Source organism: Misgurnus anguillicaudatus, chromosome 14 (assembly GCF_027580225.2).
Source record: "Misgurnus anguillicaudatus chromosome 14, ASM2758022v2, whole genome shotgun sequence".
Lineage (NCBI taxonomy): Eukaryota > Metazoa > Chordata > Actinopteri > Cypriniformes > Cobitidae > Misgurnus > Misgurnus anguillicaudatus.
In genome coordinates, this window is record NC_073350.2 from 33,405,262 (window position 1) to 33,425,418 (window position 20,157).

A 20,157-nucleotide genomic window follows, 5' to 3' on the forward strand; every position below is an offset into this window, starting at 1 on the left:
ATAAATTTGCCATTAGTTTCACTGAGGTTGGTCCTGTTCTGGGATCAGATCCTAAAGGCGCCTTCATTCGGTGCAGTAAGACCTGCTGTGTTACCCTCACTTAGTGATTAAACTGAGGAGGTTTCCATGGAGATCCTTCAAGCTGTCACTGTCCAAGCCCTAAATCTCCAGCAGAAGTAAAAGTTGTTTTTGTGAGGGTGACACTTCCTTTCAGATGAGCACAGATTTATGTGCCTTCCAAGACGATCCAGCATCTTCAAAAGGGTCAATCTGGGAACACGGCATAAGGGAAAACATTTCACAGCAGATGCCACATTGCTGACACAGTGCGATACATTTAATGCGGTCGTTTTAGCTTTCAGCGAATCAAAAATATAGAGGAAGAATTGTTTGGTGCTTCATACATACCAGTTTTGCAAGGTTAACTCCAAAAGTGACATCTGGGCTTAATAAGTCCCTCCTTCAGTGGGCGTCGCTCTCAAACGAAGCACCAATCGGAGGGCAATCACAGGATGAAACTCCACCCTCATTCAGCATATCAAGGCTTTTTGTCCCAAAACTATTCTCCGTTTTTCACCCTTTCCCTCTGCTCTGTCCCATCGAGCATCATCCAGACGGACTGGTGTGTGAACAGCTATGCAGTCTGTAAAGCAGTCCTTATTTATATCATAACAGCCTGCAGAAACCTCCGGACCGGGGTCTCTGAGGTGGATACTGAAGAAATACAACTCTGAGAAACCAAGAAGGACTGCTTCAATTTAAGAGAGGATCAAGGGAAGCCTCCAAATGAAAGATCCTGAAGTGTCCGTGAGCAACAATAGGATACAGCAAGAGACTGTTTAGATTATTTCTGAAAGGATTTCTTCGGACCGCATCTTCTTCAGGGAATTGCAACAGGTGGTTTTGAAGAACTGGCTTCCTGATTGAAGAACTTTCACGCTAAAGCAAACATTTAAAAAACAATTATGGCCAACTCTGGGTTTCAGCTCCTCGGCTACTTTCTTGCTTTAGGTGGATGGATTGGTATCATCTCCACCACGGTGCTGCCACAATGGAAGCAGTCGTCGTACGCCGGGGACGCCATCATCATGGCTGTGGGCTTGTACGAGGGTCTCTGGATGTCCTGCGCATCTCAAAGTACAGGCCAGGTGCAGTGCAAGATCTTTGACTCCTTGCTTTCCCTGGATGGTAAGTACCGAACAATAGAAGACAAACAACGCTTGCGGGTTTAATAGCCATTGCATGGTGCTTACGATACTAATAATGTGTCGTTTGAAACATATTAAAGTGTTTGATATATGACTCAAATTAAAAAATAGTTTTCTTTGGCTTGAAGTTGGGGGCAAAAATATGCAATCGAATCCATGAGCTGCTGTGTACATATGGATTTAATCAACTGGTTTAATCTATCAAATTAAAATATGACACTGTAATTAAAGTCTTATGTGACGCCAACCTCGTGGAGACGCCGAGCGCATCAGACTGTTGGAATGTCATTACACAACGATTAATCAACATTTAGCACCAGTCGCTGTCAATTTTGTGGTTTCTTGTTACGTCGAATCGCAGTCACTTCAGGTCTATTTCTGTCCTCAAGACGACATCCTTAACATTATGACTAGTGACTGATGATGGTGCCTTTAGTTTAATTGGGTTTTTGGCATCACATCCACATCTGTTGGCGATTTGCGGTCAAATATTACAACACTCCAGGCGTAAACAAAAGCATGGTAAACATCAGTTAAGTTTTCATAATAGCAAATGTATTATAGGTCACAGTAATATATGACTGTGTTCAAAAGATGTTTTTATATCCAGCATCATCTCTAATAACAGTGTATTGTGTTGAGGTGATGAATGGCAGTTGTGTTGAGAATAAAAGGCCAGTGTTCAGACAAACACTAGAGAAATGTTCAGAATGCACATCCCCGCACACAACACACAACTCTAGCAAAGATCAGATATGCAAATATTTGCTTACAGCTTTCATGACTGCATTTAAAGACAAATATAAAATCAATCAATCTGGGTTAAGATATGTGAACATTAAAAACTAAAAAGGCATACGATTATAAACAATAAATTGTGAAAAAACAACTTGCTGTGGCTAGACCCGGAATCTAAACTGAGGAATAAAGTAACATCAAACGTTTTTGAAACTTCTTAAAGGGATAGTTTATGGAAAAATTTAACTTCTGTTACCATTTACTTAACCCTTAAGTTGTTATAAACCTGTATACATTTCTTTGTTCTGCTGAACAGAAAGATATTTTGAAACTGATCAAGGGCACCATTCACTTCTATAGTATCTTTTGCCTACTGTGGAAGTCAATGGTGCCCCAGATTTGCTTTGTTACAAACATTCTTCAAAGAATCTTCTTTTGTTTTTAGCAAAACAGAGAGAATAATACAGGTTTGGAGCAACTTGAGGTTGAGTAAATGATGACAGAATTTTAATTTTGTGTGTGCTGTGACTCAAAATGATGCAAAAGCTGTCACTGCTATGGTACCCTTTTAAAAGGTCCCAATATATTTGGGTACTGTACATTTACATTTTACTTTCATGCATCTGCCAGACGCTTTAAAGGTGCAGTGTGTAAATTTTAGCGACATCTAGTGGTGAGGTTGCGAATTGCAACCAACGGCTTAGTCCACAGCTCACCCCTCGCTTTTGAAACACATAGAGAAGCTACGGTAGCCACCACCGGACAAACATGTCATCGTCAGAGACAACTTAGTAAAAAAATTGTCCTTTAAGGGCTTCTGTAGAAAAATGGCAGCACAAAATGGCGACTTCCATGTATGGGGACCCTCGCTGTATGTAGATAAAAAGGTCTCATTATAAGGTAATAAACACATAACGGTTCATTATGAAAGGTGTTTATACACCAGTGATAATATAGTTTTGTATATTATTTTGCATTTCTGTCAAAAGATCATTCTAAAAATTACACACTGCACCTTTAATTCAAAGTGACTTACAGTGCATTCAAAGTACACATTTTATCAGTATGTGTGTTCCCTGGGATTTAAACCCATAACCTTTGGACTGCTAATGCAATGTTCTACCAACTGAGTTACAGAAACACACACACATATATATATATATGGGCATCCCTTACAAAAATTAACCATGGTTTTGCTACAGTTAAAAATATAACCATGATTTTGACAACCATGTTTTTCAAAAACCAAAGTTAAACTATGGTTAGTGTAGTAAAACCATGGTTTTGCTGATAGCATCAATACACACACACACACAAAAAACATGGTTACTACACTATTACCACAATAAAACCATGGTTAATTTTCACAAGGGATTCATGGTCCTGGAGGGCCACTGTCCTGCAGGGTTAAGCTCCAACCCTAATCAAAAACACCTGGGTGATTCTCACGAAATCCAGATTTTGAAGGTGTCCAGCATTAGATTTTTTTTTAAAAGCCCTTGAAGCCAATTTTTTTTTGCACATATAAGATTAAGATCTAAACTTACTTTAACCATTATTTTTAGAGGATTTAAAAAATATTTCCTATAGAATTATTTAAAATATTTTAGATTATCATTATCAAAAATGATCATTACCACAACATGATATTACATTAAATATATGTATTTACAAACTCATGTTTCGGTAATGAGAACTAAAAAGTTGTCTGGGTACTATGACAAACAAAATGTAAACTTTTATCTGGAGAGAAAAAATAAGAACTGCTTACCTGGTAGCCATCTTGAGTGTCACAGTCAATTATGTCCCTTACAACAATTTTTTTTAAATTTTAGTTTCTTGAGGGCTTAAACAATGATTGAAAATTGTTGCGGAGGATGAGGAAAATTGGTCTTAGACACATTTATATTCCTTATTATTGTCTCTACATTTATCAATGATCACCAAATACCACATGTTTCTTTATTGTAAATGTTTATAGTATAATACGCACTGAAGCTTTTTATTTTTTAGATTTTTTTATTATAAATATTTCCATGTCAAAGAACCCAAATCGAGTCATGGACACGTTGCGGTAATGAGAATTTTCCCCTTAAATGTGGAAAAAACAACTAAATTGGTTTGTATGATGTTATTTGAAATCGTGATGTTTGTAACTGTATGCTTCTTATTTTGATAGCATTTACTTTTTTTATCAAAATGTTTTAGGACACCTCATTAGTCGAATTTCGTGAGAATCACACACCTGAATGCAATTTCCAAGTCATCCTGCAGCCTTAGATCAGATTTTTCAGGTGTGTTTGGTTAGGATTGAAGCTGCACTTTGCAGGACAGTGGCCCGCCAGGACCAGACATGCCCACCCGTGCCCTATCAGTACAAAGGTGTACTTTTTGAAAGGGTACCGCAGTGACAGCTTTGTACCTTTTATTCTGAGAGTGCACAATGCAAAATATTGATCCACAGACATTTACACCCATGTGTCTCTCTCTAGTTCCCAACTGTACTTAATTACTTTGACAGAGCTTCCCAGTTGAGCACTAAAAGTCAAGTTCAACAGAATCCTCTCTGACTCTACACAACAGATTTAAGATAGATTTATTCAAAGAAACTTTGCAACAAGCTTTTACGGAGTACGATTTGGCTTTTCGTCCATCACACGCATCCAGAGCTCGTACAAAGAGCGCTCTCAGTGAACCGTAGTGCACATGGAGGAATCTGTAACCCTCGGCCCACAAAGGGTGACAGTACCATCTGATTCCACTGTCCTCCACCCTCCTCAGCCTTAGGTCATCTGCTCAGATAGTGACAGCAATGTTCTGGGCTTATGTATGTACAGACGGCCTCCTACAAGCTTGCATTGTTTGCCATTTATGCAGTGGTTCTGATGTCTTTTGTTGAATAACTGTTATTAGATTATGCTGTCCAAGCACAGGATATATAAGATAAGACATCATTACTATGAAAAATATGACGTCTGAAACACGCCAGCACAGTTAAATGCATGTATAAAACAACACAGTAATACTGTATTTGCTTAAATAAGAGATAAAAACATAATCCAAATTATACTAAAAATATAGAAATCATAATAATATAACTGTATGTAAATCCTATAAGAAATTTTATTACACAGCTCTCTGGCATGCTTGATTCTGATTGGTCAGTTGAGACATTTGCAGGTTCATTCTTTTCAAATAATAACCGCTCCAAAGTAATAACGCATAGCCGGTACTACTTGTACGAGTAAAATCGCTCCGCGCCAATAAAGACCATTAAAGATTACTGTTTGGCGCCATCTTGTGACAAACACTGGACAACCACAATTAAGAATGGAAAATTTTGACATTAATTTTAACATGTACGGAAAACTTGAACTTGACAAAATAGAGCATGACAGCTACGAAGCCAACACACCCAAAAATACAAAATGGGCATTAAAACTTCTCAAAGACTGGCTAAAAGAGAAAAAATGGAGATCAAATATGACAACTTAATATCGGTTACCCCTGTTTGTGTTTCGACATAAACTCATCATAATGTAAAGAACATTCGGTGCAAATATACCCTTGATATCTTTAATATTGACTGAGTAAGTTCATGTCAAAAATTGAAATCAAACTTTGATGCTTCTCATCTCTTTATTAGATTATGACACTTTAACGTCACATGTGTGTTTTGAAAACAGAAAAAAATGAAGAAATATATATATATATATTTAACACTGAAAAATAAATATTAATGCCAACAGTGTTAAAAATATGAACGGACCCTTGACTTGCACTTATTTGAACCTATTATGTATGAGTTTCAGATTCCTCCAAAAATCACTGAGGGCGTCAGAAATGATAATGACGTCATAAACAACTCATTTGTTTGAGGAATGCATTGAGCGATGTTTTCAGTGACGTGCAAAACATCCCACAAGCGTGCAAACAATAGACAATGCCTGATCCTCACATGCAGCTTTGCTTGAAAATCTCATCCACCACCGTGTACGCGCTTGCTTTCTCTGCCATCGTGCCAGGCAGTGCCAACCTTTGCTCTGGGTAAAGGACTGTGGGTGGACACCCGCCCTCCCCTTCACCCTGAATCTAACTACTCTCATTCACTCATGACCCAGAGATCACGGTGGACCTCCGTAAGGGCTTCTAGGTTCCCTCCTTATAAATCAAGAAATGAAGCAAAACAAGGATGAAAGACAAGAAAATAAGACCTCTCTTATAAAGCTGTTAAACTCATATTTCAAAGACGACCCCATCACACATAAATAATACATCAAAAGTTATTAGATAATCTCTCTTTGGTTCTGACTTTCTTTGATATGTTGTTGAGCATATTTTATGGCTTCGTATCATGTTTGATGCATAACAGTTACAAAGCTCTGGTTGAAACACTGGATTGTACTTTAGTGTTTGAAGAGAAGTAGAAAATGGAGGTGCACAAAAAGTGCGTGGATAGTTCGAGAAAGTTGGTGGTCTCTGTGAATTCAAGCTACTGTTGATCTTTTGAGAGCGTCAGAGCATGGTACAGCTGGCATGTTAGTGTGTTGCCTTCACAAAAGCAGTGAAAACAATTCTTCATTGTAAATGAAACCACAGTGATTGCTTCTGTGTGAAACATGTACAAATGTCTCACAAATTCTACAGATAACCAACAGAATGTTCATGCATAATGTTGTAAGAGACTGTTATACTTACGACTGAATGTTGTAAGTATTTTTCATTTAAGTACTTTAATACTGTCAATGTATTTAAATCAGCATAAAAACAGAACTAGAATAAACAGTTTGTGTCAACTATCATAAAAGGGAAAACAAAATTAAAGGGATAGTTCACCCAAGAATTCTGTCATCATTTACTCACCCTCATGTTGTTTTAAATCTGTATGAGTTTCTTCTGTAAAACACAAAAGAATATTTTGATAAATGATGATGGTACCCACTGACTTCCTTAGCAGGAAAAACAAATGCTATGGAAGTCAGTCTTACCATCAACTGCTTACTAGCGCTGTCACTTTTGTGAAAAAATGTCCATGTCTAAAAAAAGACATTTCCATTTTCAAAACCACATAACGGACGAACGTAAAGAGAGCGCTGGAAATGCACAAGTCAGCAATATTTCTTATTTATTGGCATTAAACTTTGTGTAGAATAACAAACAGCAACAGGAGTGCAACATTCTCAAAAAAATATATGCAAAGTGGACTGCTGCCATAACATAAACAAAAACATTACTGCAGGCTTCAAACCGGCTGCATTTATGATTTAGGCAATTAAAAAATCTTAAATTATTTTAAATAATGATTTAATCGATTTCAAACAACTGTTAAAAAATGAATCTTTAAATGGACTTACTTGAAGTTGAGAACAGTTTTTATTAAACGTAACCAACACTTAGGCTAGGCGGCACCACACTGTGGAACCTGGGGGTTGACTTAACTCAAACCATTTAAGTAAACCAGTTCATTAGACCATTTAAGTTTTAAAACACATGAGTTTAAGTACTGTGAACTTGAGTCATGTGCAATATGCACTTATATTTAAGTTGTGTGAACTTAAATATAAGTGCATAACTGCATATGACTCAATTTGTTTGGGTTCACAGTACTCGGGTGTATGTGTTTTACAACTAATGCAACCTGTTTACTTAGATGGTTTGAGTTGAGTTGACTTTTAGGTTTTACAGTGCAGGCAATAATGAAATGCGCAAAAAGGCTATAGGCCCATTACAAATTATTCAACAGGAAGTCGATTAACATTTTTGGGGTTTCGCAGAGCGTTTTTTATTCACTATATGTCCAGCTGTTGAGAAGACGCACTCCGACCAGGAAAACTCAGGTATTTCGTTGACAGCTGCGCAAGGTGGGGGTATACCACCACAAAAGAGGGTCGCTGTCAGCTGGCATTGGTGGCTCCTTTTTATAACTCATCATCTCCTGTAAGGTCGCTTTCGATGCTCTCTCGTGTTGCACAGGTTTATTGCTGTTGTCCTCCATTTTCTTTGCAAAAAACTAGATGCGTCGATTGAAACCGTGAAACTATAGGCGCGTAAAATTGCTGGGTATTTTTTTAGCTTTCGCAACGCCTACTGCACTTTCGGAATTCTTTATTTTCTTTTTCTGCTTCTTTGTGAGTTTTGTTACATCTATATTTTTAAATTGTTTAATTCTTTTAAAATTAATAGTGTACATATTTGGTCAAAATCGATTCCATATTTTCGTTTTTGAAACTATTTTTGGTTGGTCCGATTGATTGTGCAATCGATTTTCGAACAAAAAGTGACAGCCCTACTGTTTACCATCATTTATCGAAATATCTTCTTTTGTGTTTTGGTGAACTATCCATTTAAAGGGACATTCCACTTTTTTTGAAACATTTTCCAGCTCCACTGGAGTTGGACATTTGAGTTTTGTCGTTTTGGAGTTCATTCGGCTGGTCTCTGGGTCTGGTGCTGGCACTTTTGGCATAGCTTAGCACAATCCAAATAACCAAAGAGAATTGAACGTTGCGATGTTCTAGGCAGATATGACTGGGACTGTGCTTTCATTCTGGCGTAGTAATCAGTGACTTTGCTGGTGTGGCATGGCTGCAGCAGGCGTAGTGATGTTTCGGCGCCCGAAAATAGTCCCCTGTTACTTTCAATGGCAGGGGACTATTTTCAGGCAGTGCGTAATATCACTACGCCTGCTGCAGCCATGTTACACCAACAAAGTCACTGGCTATTACGCCCGAATGAGAGTATAGTCCTAGGCATATCTGCCTAGAAAATCACAACCTTTAATTTTCTGTCTGTCTTAGTACACAATGTAACTACAGAAGAGTCAAGTTTTAAATAGGAAAAATATCGAAACTCTTTGGTTATTTTTGAGCGTGATGCTAATGGTCTAATCAGATTCAATGGATTATGCTAAGCTATGCTAAAAGTGCTAACGCCAGACCTAAAGATCAGCTGAATGGATTCCAAAACGATAAAAATCTAATGTTTGACTCTAGTGGAGCTGGAAAATTAGCATATTTTCGGGGAAAGTGGAATGCCCCTTTAAAATGGAAACGTGCTTAAAGGGATAGTTACCCCTACAAACAAAAATCATGTCATTATTTACTCAACCTCAAGTTGTTACAAACCTGTATACATTTCTTGTCCAGCTCACCAAAAGAATATATTTGTAATCATACAGGAAGCAGGTGCACCACTGACTTCCATAGTAGGGAAAAAGTACTATGGAAATCAATAGTGGTCAAAAACAATGTAGTTACAAACATTGCTCAAAATATCTTCCTTTGTGTTCATCAACAAATAAATTTATAGAGGTCTGAAACAACTTGAGGGTGATTAAATGATGACAAAATTGTTGTTTTAGCATGAACTTTCTCTTTGACTACCATTAAAGCATTGTGCACACTTTATTATTATTAACGTCCATTAATATACATTAAAACATTTTAATAGGCCATATTCTCATAAACTACACAGACAAAAAAGGTAAGAAGCATTTATGAATTAATTTAATTGCTATAACTTTTAATGCACTTATCTGTCACGTCTATAATTGGCTGTAATGATCAACACTGCAACAACAAAAAAAATAAACTTTTGATGAGTAATACATAAGTAGATCCTAATGTAATGCTGTAATTTTTCGTTTATTTTCCCATTTTAATTTAATTGCATCAAAACCATGCAACTTAAAACTTAAAACTAGCCTATAAAACATAAATATAAAATTAATAGATGATCTAATTTTATTTTTGCATCATATCTTTGACCTCAGAGTCAGAGCACATGAATGTGATTCTGCACCCCCTCTAGTGGTGAATCTAGATATAAACATTACAAAAATGGACTTTGAAACATCAAGTAGGGTAAACTGAACAATGCGGTAACTGTTGCGTTTTGAAAGTGTGCACAATGATGGCACCAGCTCTGTATAATAAGTAACTTGTGTCTAGAATGAAGCACCTGATTAAAACAGCATAAAATCTCAGAGTAAAGTAAAGAACTGGTCATTTTTTGCCTATAAAACAAAGTAACACATGAAAAGATGAGTTCATTGATTTTGAGGTTGCATGCAAAATCCACTTGGCTCAAAAATCTCAGTTTGAATGGACATGACACCTCTGATTGAGTCATTCTAAAATGTAAAAAAATTGGGGCTAGAATATGATCAGGACTTTGATTGTAGAGTTATGTTTTGACTTTTAGTTTTTACTATTTGGTAAGTCAAAAGCAAACGTCTGAAAAAATAAATAAGGTGAATAAACTATCAAACTACCAGCACTATCACATGTGTTTTTCTCAGTCCACATTCAGACATGTCGAGCCCTGATGGTGATCTCGGTGCTGATGGGATTTATCGCCATCATTGTGAGCGTCGTGGGAATGAAGTGTACTAAAGTGGGTGACAACAACCCATCTACTAAGAGCAAGATCGCCATCTCTGGTGGAACCCTATTTCTGCTCTCAGGTGAGACTCTTGACCAGTTTATAAACACTTAAAACTTACTAATACAATTCTGTGTTGTATATAGAAAAAAGTGACTGTTAGGTATATTCTGTCCTGGTACATAGTTCTTACTGTGGAGAAGTAAACACAAAAACAAAATCACTACTGATGTCATTTCTTTCGATTAGTGTCACCGAGCTAAGAATAAGTGTATTTTGTTATCCAGGTTACTCGCTTGATGTCAGCACTGTAAATCAGTTAGTGTAAATTAGTTTTGGTAAATACAATCCAGATTCTTTCATTACTCCACATTCTTGTGTCGGCCAAAGTATCTCTTCTGACCCATTTACCTTCTTGTGATTTTCACAAAAGTTTCACAAAATTCCTCCCAGGAAAATTTTCTTCTAAACATATACAAACAAACAATAAACAAACAAACAAAATGGGAGAAACCGTTTCATCTTATTTATATTTTTTCTCTGCTTATAAACTCTTAAATATGGGTATTTTTCTTTAAAAATATATTTTTTTGCAAAAAGCTGAAATAATTGCATTTTTGTGAAAGAATTTTGTTAGAGATCAGATTCAGAACGATTATCAAAACATACACAGAGTTTAAAATTAGTAAATAACTTTTTGGCTTCAGTTTTTTCATAAATTGGGTAAGTGGATACCGCCATCTAGTGGATAATTGCAATATTACAGATTAACATAAAACCTCATCAGGGACAGGTTTTGGGGCAAATGTTTTTTCTTAATTGATGAGATAGCTCATCAATGGCTGGTAAAGAGTTAAACATGCTGGAGTAAACAGGAGATGGCTATTTTGCTTACATGTTTTTTTTTTGGTGAATGATGAATGTACACAAACTAGGTTTATACCAGGCCATGTTTTTATCATTTCTCAGGTTTGTGCACGGTGGTGGCTGTGTCCTGGTACGCCGCGCAGGTCTCCTACCACTTCTTCGACCCAAATACACCACTTAATGCCAGATATGATCATTAACGGATGCCAACATTTAATTTTCTCACATTAAACATCACCAACTTCACCCTTGTTTATTATACTGAAAGTCAATCAGATGCCACTGGTGAAAAGCAGGTAGCATTTTAACTACAATAAGATTGCTGCAAAAATGATTGATCAGTGAATCAGTATCAAGTTACTACAATGTGATCAGCTTCTCTTGTGAACATCAGAAAGTAAATCTTATGAAATCTGTTGACCATGTCCAGATGATAGTAACCCTAAAACCAAAAGAAATGAAATATTTTGGAAATTACAAACTACCAGTTCTTATACCTTATGCAATGAAAAGGTATTTCGTCATCATGGTAGTATTCATCATATTACCTTTCACAGATTCAAATAACTGTATTGCATTATTATTGTGATAAGGTAAACTCAAATGCATGAACACATTATGGTTATGAGAACTTAAGTGCGCTTAATGTTCAATTTGCATAATTTTGATGTTAACAAAAAATGTTTAAGGATAACCTCACCCCAAAAATGACAATTCACAATTATTTCCTCTTCCTCATGCCACCCAAGATATTTATGCATTTCGTTCCTCAGCCAAACACAATCAGAGTTATTATATATTGCTTTATAAATACATTGAACCCCGATGAAGCTCCAAAAGTGCATCCATCCATTATAAAAGTAATCTATATGACTCCAGTAGGTTAATAAATGTAAGGAACAAAGATGATAATTGGATTTTACCACAGGCAAAAAATAATAAATGTCTGCTGAAGTGAAACAATGGGTTTGTACTAAAAAAATTAATATTTTCAGGTTTTTAGTGACTATAGGGCACGTATGTAATGTAAACAGTCAATAACAGCTCCAGATTCACATAAAAAAGACGTGAAATTAAATTGAATCTTTCATGTCTTGTCTGTGTGTTTCATCACAACGATTATGACAACTATAAAACAATGAGAGTCATATGGATTATTATTTTTTATGATAAATAGATGCACTTTTTGAAACGCTGATCCCTGTCCAGGCAAGACATAAACATCTTGGATGACATGGGGGTGAAAAAAATCATCAGAAGTTGAAGTTAATCCTTTAATTCTTCCAAACAAAAACTATTTCAGACAACTTTTTAGTCATTTAGGAAGAAATCTGAACATGTTTTTCAAACATTCACTAAAGAAGGTGTGGCCTCTTTCTTTCAGATATGAGTTTGGCCCCGCCCTGTTTGTAGGGTGGGCGGCAGCCATCTTGACGATGTTGGGCGGTTCGTTCCTCTGTTGTTCCTGCATGAATGAGGACAGAAGAGGACAACAGTTCTACCGGCAATCTCAGCCCTCTACAGCCAGGGAGTACGTGTAAACAAAAACAATAACAGCACCGCCGATGTGGAGAATTTAACTTTAAAGAACAACAGGCACGAGAGACAGAGTTCATCCCACCATGAGTACACCTCACACGCACCGACCGATTACCCAGGGCAAACATATACACAAAAACAACTAAACTATTACATGAAGAAATACTTACACTTACAATGCCATTTGTTTTATACTTTTTGAGAGATACAAGCTTGTGAGTCTTCACAGAGAATGTGGAAACTTTCCTGACATGCCAAGTGTTAATAGAGACTCTTTAATGGGTATAAAGAATAGCTGACATCCCTAAGATGTTATAAAAGAGCATTTACACTGGACCTTTTTGTTTGGTTTGATTTTGTGATACTGTATAATCAAACTGAAAAGCAAAAAAGACTGTAATGTGGCTATGTTCGGAATTGTATACTTCCATACTACTATTAATGGAGTATATGCACGTTTGCATGACATACTATATTTTCTAAAATGTCCAGCATACATCAGAGCACACTGCATGAAAAGATATTTCCCGTAATTAGGAATGCACCAGCGCAAAAGTTTGATTACTTATGGGGCGTACACACCAAATGCAAATTTTATGATTTGCGCAAGTAGATTCAATGCAAGCGTGCAAATAGATGGGACCTCGTGTGGGCGATGCAAATGACGCTATTCGCCTCAAACACGTCTTTGGACAAGTTGACAGTGTTGGGGGTAACACATTACAAGTAACGTGCATTACGTAATAATATTACTTTTCTGAAGTAACAAGTAACGCATTACTTTTTAAATGTACACATTAATATTTTAGTTACTTTTTTAAAAAAGTAATGCAAGTTACTTGATTAATTTGATTTAAAAAAAATAATGTACTGATTTAAACTGAACATAGTCACATTATGCACTCTATGCGTACACGCCTGTGTGGGAAAAGTTTGAGTCCGAAACTGAGATGGCAGGCCAGAGCTCGATTTTTTTGAATGCAGAACTTTTCGGTAATAAAAAACACCTGCAAGTCCTGAAAGAGATCAAGCTTAGACAAAAAAAAGTAACGCAAAAGTAACTAAAAAGTAACGTAAGCATTACTTTCCATGAAAAGTAACTAAGTAACACAATTAGTTACTATTTCTGGGAGTAACTTAATATTGTAATGCATTACTTTTAAAAGTAACTTTCCCCAACACTGCAAGTTGAAAATTTTCTACTCAAGCGAAACATTAGCATGAAAAAAAGTTAAATCCCGCAAGTAATTTAGAGCGAGGAACGCAATGCTACGTATTTACCGATACTGATATTTGATTATTTCAAATAATTGTCGCAAAACTCTAAAAGTGCCGAGCCTACAAACCGCAATTCTGTTTTTCATTATTACACAACTCTACAACTTTAAATAATTGTCCGATGTCCGTCATGGGAAAAATGCTTTTATCTGCCAATACCGATTTTAGGCCGATATATCGGTGCATCCCTACCCACAATGCAATGCACTTTTGATTTTCATTTCTAGGGTGACTGAATTTTTGCAAAACATTTCGTAAAAATGAAAACCTAAAACATCCAAAATGATGAGGTCATGCATCACAGCAATGTAGCATGCAACTCTTTCATGCGTTTGTTGTTGCACACACGATTAAAGAAGTATATACTGCCGAGTATTCAGTAGTAAACTAGTATGCCATTTCGAACAAAGCCTATAGGTCAGAAATGTGTCATGGCTCACCTGATTGGCTGGACCGTTCTGCATGGTGGGAGCTCTGTTTGCCAGATTTGTGTGTTCCTGACAGTTGTGGCCGTACTAACGCCGCTTCGAGTAGATCACGAGTTACGAGACTTCCACCGTCCACTGGAATAAAAGGAATTCATTTAGAACCACAGTTATTTAAAACCATCGACCAATGTGGGAAATGAACTTGGCTGACATTAAACAAATATTTTTATATCAAGCTGTAAACATGTTTTTTTAACACCATCCAACTGGTTTTAAACAAAATGCATCCCATCAGAAGAAGAACACAAAACATCATCTTATTTAGGACTTTATTAAAATGATAAAAAAGTGGACAATGAAAGATTCGTCTCTTGTCTCCAAAATCGTCTTCATTCAGCTGAAATGTTACTAACTGTGCACCTTTCATGCATGAAAATATATAACTAAAGACTCATCTTTTGCATGTTTCCTTTCAAAAACATCTGATATCACTTGGAGTATGTAATATCAAAATAAGCCTGTGCACTTTTCTTCATTTTCCTAACATTTCCATGTCACGTTATAACAAGCGCAAACATCTTTGTGGCATCACTTGATACATTAACACTGAACGAAGCAAGAACTCTTGTGAATTGTCCCAAGTTCCTCTAATGTTCTTCTCTGTCTGTCTGTCTTCTTCTTTCTCTAATTCAGGGATGAGTTGTTGAGTGAAACTAGTTTCCCTGACTGACCAACCCTCCCTGCCTTTACTCGAGGACTGTTCAAGCTCCGCCCTCTGTATCTATGTTCTTCACTCCCACCTAGAATCCAAATTTGGACACTTGTTGTCTCTATGATTGGACAAATGTCTCTACGTTCTTAAAATCTGTCTGTTTTTCAGCATTTGACCAATAAATGTGTTTGAAAAATTGTCACCCAATATCTGTTGTGTGCTTGACCCAAACACTCGACCCATGTCTGTGAGTGACCCCATAAGTCCGCACCCTTACCAAGTCAGCGACGATGTTTGAAACGATGGATGTCCTCTTAGTGCTTCTCTGACTACTTTTTAACTCAAACCTGTTTTGTTTTTCTTTTAAATTGCAGAGCAAATGTTAAAAGTTCTCCACCAGACAAAGGGGAGCAGTACTTGTAGTTTGGGATTGGGCGACTTCGTGGGTCACAAGCTGTTAGATTTTGGCAACAGACAAGACACTCTCTTTCGGTAAAAAAGCAAAAGTTAAATTTAGTCAGAAAACTGACAGCCAGCTGAAATGCTTCTCTGTAATACAGACAATGTTAAGAGATTCATTAAGCAAAGCATTTCAGCAACATGTGTACTGTAGTAAATAACCTTCAGAAAAGACAAAACTGATAAGGTCCAGTGAGCCACAACAGTATTATTATATAGTGTTTGACAAATATTTCTTGTGTTAAAGTTGGAGTTTGTTATACTTGCCGAAAAACGATATCACTCATCTGTAAAGCATTGATTCAGGGTACATTATAATGCATTTAAATAATTATGCAAATCTTCAACATTTGCAGTGTAATATTTTAAGCTATAACTGTGTTTTTACTTACAAATGTCTTTTAGTTTGCTAATAGAAGTTTGTCAGAAAAAAAATCTTATTTTACCCTGGCGTACGTGAGATGAATCTTTCACCTGCATGTGGTAAAATCCAATTATCATCTTTTATCCTCGTTCCATATTTTTGTTCATCAAATGTATAGAAAACTTTGCTTTGAAACGAGTAGAAAGAGACCCAGATGTGAAGCAGAACTCTTTGGTGCACTGATGATTTGTCTTGGTGAATTGTATTCAGCATGCATTGAAAGGCACTGTATCACAAATCTTGTGTTTAAAGTGATTGCAGAGCTAATGGCCAGTTGCTAGGATGTTATTAGAAATTGATTTATGTTCCATCGGTTATGTTACCTAATATTTACGTATGTATCATCTCATGATGTATCAACCTTTCTGTTTATGTTTTAAATAAAATAAACAATACAAAAAGTATATTTCATGTGTGTTAAACTTGCTGTCACTGCCTAATGTCCATGGCTGTCAAAGATAGATAGATAATAAAAACGTGAAAACATTAAGCCAACACTGGTTCACAAAAAAATAACAAAACATATTGATTTAATTATGAGCAAATGTCTATAAGTGGCCTAATTCATATACATCCACTTCCAATTCTCTATCACAATAGTCTCAAACTGCTGGTCTGCGGGCCATTTGCGGCACGCTCTCCCCCTCTCTGGGTCACGTATCTGCTGTCAAAAACATAATATATTCCAGCGTGCAGAAAGATTATTTGTATTTACTTAGTTTCATATTTGTTTGTTTATTGACGTCAACATTTAAGGGGCCGTTCACAGTCGCGTCTAAAAACGGGACTTCTTTCTTTTTCAAAGTGCTCGGGAGGTTGCCAAGAAACCAAGTCAAGTTTTACGGTGACTTAAAAATTTCCGCGATCACGGAATTGCGGACAGAATCACGGAATTGGCTAATTAACACGGAATCTAGTATTAACGCGGAATTTTGCGGAATTTTACATTTTTTGAATAAAATTATGTTTTTGTGTGGGAGACGAACGTATGTCTGGGGGAAATGGAGACCGGGGAAGTAAATCTGGGCGACACGCCCCCTCCCGTCATTTCAGACCCCCTCCAAAACACGAAGACGAGAGGTGACACGCTGCGCCAACGAGTTACCCCTCCCACTTCTGAATGTTTTAACAGAGATTTCTAATCCCGTCCGATTTGACCATTTATATTACCCGACGTCCTGTGGTAAAATTACATTACGCCATCTTCCCCTGTAAAACTAATCCCGTCCGATTAGGGCTTTATTGTACTTGTACTTTGCTTTTGTTTAAACATTTAATGATAATCTAAAAAAAAAAAAAGATGTATTGCAGTGATGATAAAAAGAACAGATTTTTGATTTGATATGTTGGATATGTTAATGTAGCTGACAGCTGCGTATAGTTCACTTTCTCTTGTTATTTACTTAAAATATGGATAAAAGTAACAACTGGAAAGAAACAAATGCAAATCGGTTGTAATAATCATGACATTTTGGGTTGGATTTATCTGATAGTATATTTGTGTAGCTGTTTGAGGTACTACTAATATTATTTTCCTGTCAGCCTTGATGACAAACTTAGGTTCGTGTTGTTGCTTCTCTGCTAATGCAGCATCTATTCAACAAATTAATTATTACTTCATAATGGTATGACTCAGAAAAACTATTGGCATGGATTTTTTGCCAATAGCCGATTGTTCCACCAATCAACTATTGGTGCTGATTAATCGGCAAAATCGAATCATCGGTCTACCTATAAATGAAGAGCTTCGTTGCAAAACGAGATAACCACCGTTTTTTTAATTGTTCAGAAATCTCGTTTTTTGGTTGTGCATTCCAATTAATTTCAATTCAACTGCAGTTGTTTTGATTTAAACCTTCATAACATAAAAAATACAGCTAAGTAGCACCATAAAACAAAATAATAACATGATAACATAATAATAAACATGTTTTCACAAAAATGTAAAAAAAAAATGGATTTATCTCGTTTTGCAACGAAACTCTTCAAATATACACCAGTGGTTATCAAACTTTTCAGCGTGCGTCACCCCTTATGTAGGGTGCATTGCTTTTGCGCCCCCTTAAGAAAATGAATGACATAAAACAATCTCAAACTTAGACTTTGGATTAAACAAAACATATTTTTCTGAGGTGTAATTATACACAGAATTTATTAATTTATTTTATAAAATGTCATAAACTGACCGCGCCCCCCAATTTGAGAACCACTAATAAACACAATGAAAGGCCAAACAGAAAAAAGAAAAGCTGCAAATTCAAGTACTCAAACTCACTGGCAGTCACAAATGAGCTGGGCCATGTAAAACCGGGTTAACCATCAGACTCCAGCCAGACGAGAAATCTCGGTATCTCAACATGATTCAGAGCTCTCTTTTACACCTGGATGATTTCTTCCTCGTGGATGACGTGCTTGACCAAGCGTCTGGACCCCTGATGCTGCTCGATTATAGCAACGGAGGTGCGTCTATTTTCTTTGGACGAGCTTGCCGTCATTATTGTAATTCTGCAGACTGCAGTTTGGATGTCAGTCTCATTTATCAAGCTATCATGAGGTCTATTAGCAGCTGTAACTGAAGCATATACACACTTGACCGCTGCAGGACACAAGATCTGGATCAGCAGATGTGCGCGCACATGTGTGTTCATTTCTCACAACTTTCTGCAGGAGTTGTTGGGTTGCTGATCCAGCACGTTTAATTACAGCTGATGATTCATAATTTTGAGAGCCGATGTCAACAAGCAGAGAAGGGGGAGTAACTTCAGCACATGATGGATGTTGGGAAGAAAATGGGTGAAACCTCAACTATTCTAAAACTATTCTGGTGGGGCGGGGGCGTAAGTGTCTGGTTAAAGTATTTGTGATTTGTACAAACAATAGAGCTTGCTATGAAGTTAGATGCACCAGATATTGAGCACTCCCAGTACTATACGCCTAATTCAGTTTGCCGCCTTGATGATTCCAAACCAAGGCTTTTGATTCAGCCATCAAAACCGACAAAATTCATCATGTGGACATCCATTCCTCACAGCCTCGGTTTGGAATCGAGGGGCAACCTTCCAATCTCTCTGATGAAGCCAATACAGAAGTGATTTAAACTGCAATTCATCGACTGCCTGCTAGGGTCTAGTAAATTCCCATAGACCCCCATGTTAAAATGCCCAAATTTAGAGCAGAAATAATTATGTTTACAGCCTGGTACAAAAAGAGTTTTTGGTCTGTATAGCTAATTTAGCCCTTCAACAAAACTGTGAAGGGGTGAATTTTTTGTAACTCATCCACTTAAATTATAATAAGCCTTTTAAATGCGGCTGAAAACGCCTTGAGGACGCCGAATGCCAGCTGTTTTTCAGCTGAGTGCCAGCTTTCTTTAGCTGAGCGCTTTGGTGGCTCTGATACGTCAGCTGTGAGACGGTTGGTTGCTGTGATACTTGTCCCGCCCCACCTCCACTGTGATTGGACGGCCGCGTGAGAACTGACATTGATGAGCGGAGCTTTTAGTCCAAAGTTGAATATTTTCAACTCTGGGCGCTCAGCGCTGAGTGCGGAAAAGCTGCCGGGCGCCGGTTTTCAGCGCGGAACAAAACCTCTAGCTGCTGGCTTATTTGAAAAACGCAGAGCTTCCATTGGAATCAATTGAAAACATGCGCCGGCTGCGGGCGTAAAAGCGTTGGTGTGCACGCCCCCTTAAAGTTCAGCATAATTAAGGGAGTGGCCACTTGAGTGACAGGTGAACAGCCATTAGGGGCTGGACACACCAAAACTTTTAAACGCGGCTGAAAACGCCTTGAGGACGCCGAATGCCAGCTGTGTGCCAGCTTTCTTCAGCTGAGCGCTTTGGTATCTGTGCTGCGAGCCGGTTGGTTGCTGTGGTAATGTCCCGCCCCTCCTCCACTGTGATTGGGCGGCCGTGTGAAAACTGACATTGACGAGCGGAGCTTTTCTCCCAAAGTTGAATCTCTTTCAACTCTGGACGCTCAGCGCCGAGCGCGGAAAAACCGCCGAGCGCCGGTTTTCAGCGCGGAAAAAACCTGCTAGCTGCTGGCTTATTTGAAAAACGCCGAGCTTCCATTGGAAACAATTGAAAACATGCGCCGGCCGCGGGCGTAAAAGCGTTGGTGT

The 20,157-nt window shown here is 37.5% G+C and overlaps 1 protein-coding gene and 1 long non-coding RNA gene across 5 annotated transcripts in view; one reads left to right on the forward strand and one right to left on the reverse strand.

Moving 5' to 3' along the window:
- LOC129427413 (uncharacterized) overlaps positions 1-14,671 on the reverse strand; it is a 38,347-nt gene extending 23,676 nt beyond the window's left edge. For all 3 annotated transcript variants that reach the window (XR_012373303.1, XR_012373302.1, XR_008638616.2), the window contains exon 1: positions 14,453-14,671. This is a non-coding gene — a long non-coding RNA (uncharacterized lncRNA). The remainder of the gene's footprint in view (positions 1-14,452) is intronic.
- cldn19 (claudin 19) lies at positions 560-16,439 on the forward strand. 2 transcript variants are annotated; one of them, XM_073876371.1, is made up of 5 exons: positions 560-1,188; positions 10,246-10,410; positions 11,298-11,379; positions 12,577-12,726; positions 15,134-16,439. In XM_073876371.1, exons 1-5 carry the CDS (start codon positions 966-968, stop codon positions 15,168-15,170), a joined length of 657 nt encoding a protein of 218 aa, XP_073732472.1. In that variant the 5' UTR covers positions 560-965; the 3' UTR covers positions 15,171-16,439. The 2 variants fall into 2 exon arrangements, with proteins under 2 accessions (XP_073732472.1, XP_073732471.1); XM_073876370.1 differs by having other exon boundaries at positions 15,527-16,439.
- Positions 16,440-20,157: the final 3,718 nt, after the last annotated feature.

Coding starts and splice junctions, on each gene's coding strand:
- cldn19 (XM_073876370.1), top strand. CDS start 966: ATGGCCAACTCTGGGTTTCAGCTCCTCGGCTACTTTCTTGCTTTAGGT. Junction 10,411..11,297: donor AACCCTATTTCTGCTCTCAG/GTGAGACTCTTG, acceptor ATCATTTCTCAG/GTTTGTGCACGGTGGTGGCT. Junction 12,727..15,526: donor CAGCCCTCTACAGCCAGGGA/GTACGTGTAAAC, acceptor TTTAAATTGCAG/AGCAAATGTTAAAAGTTCTC.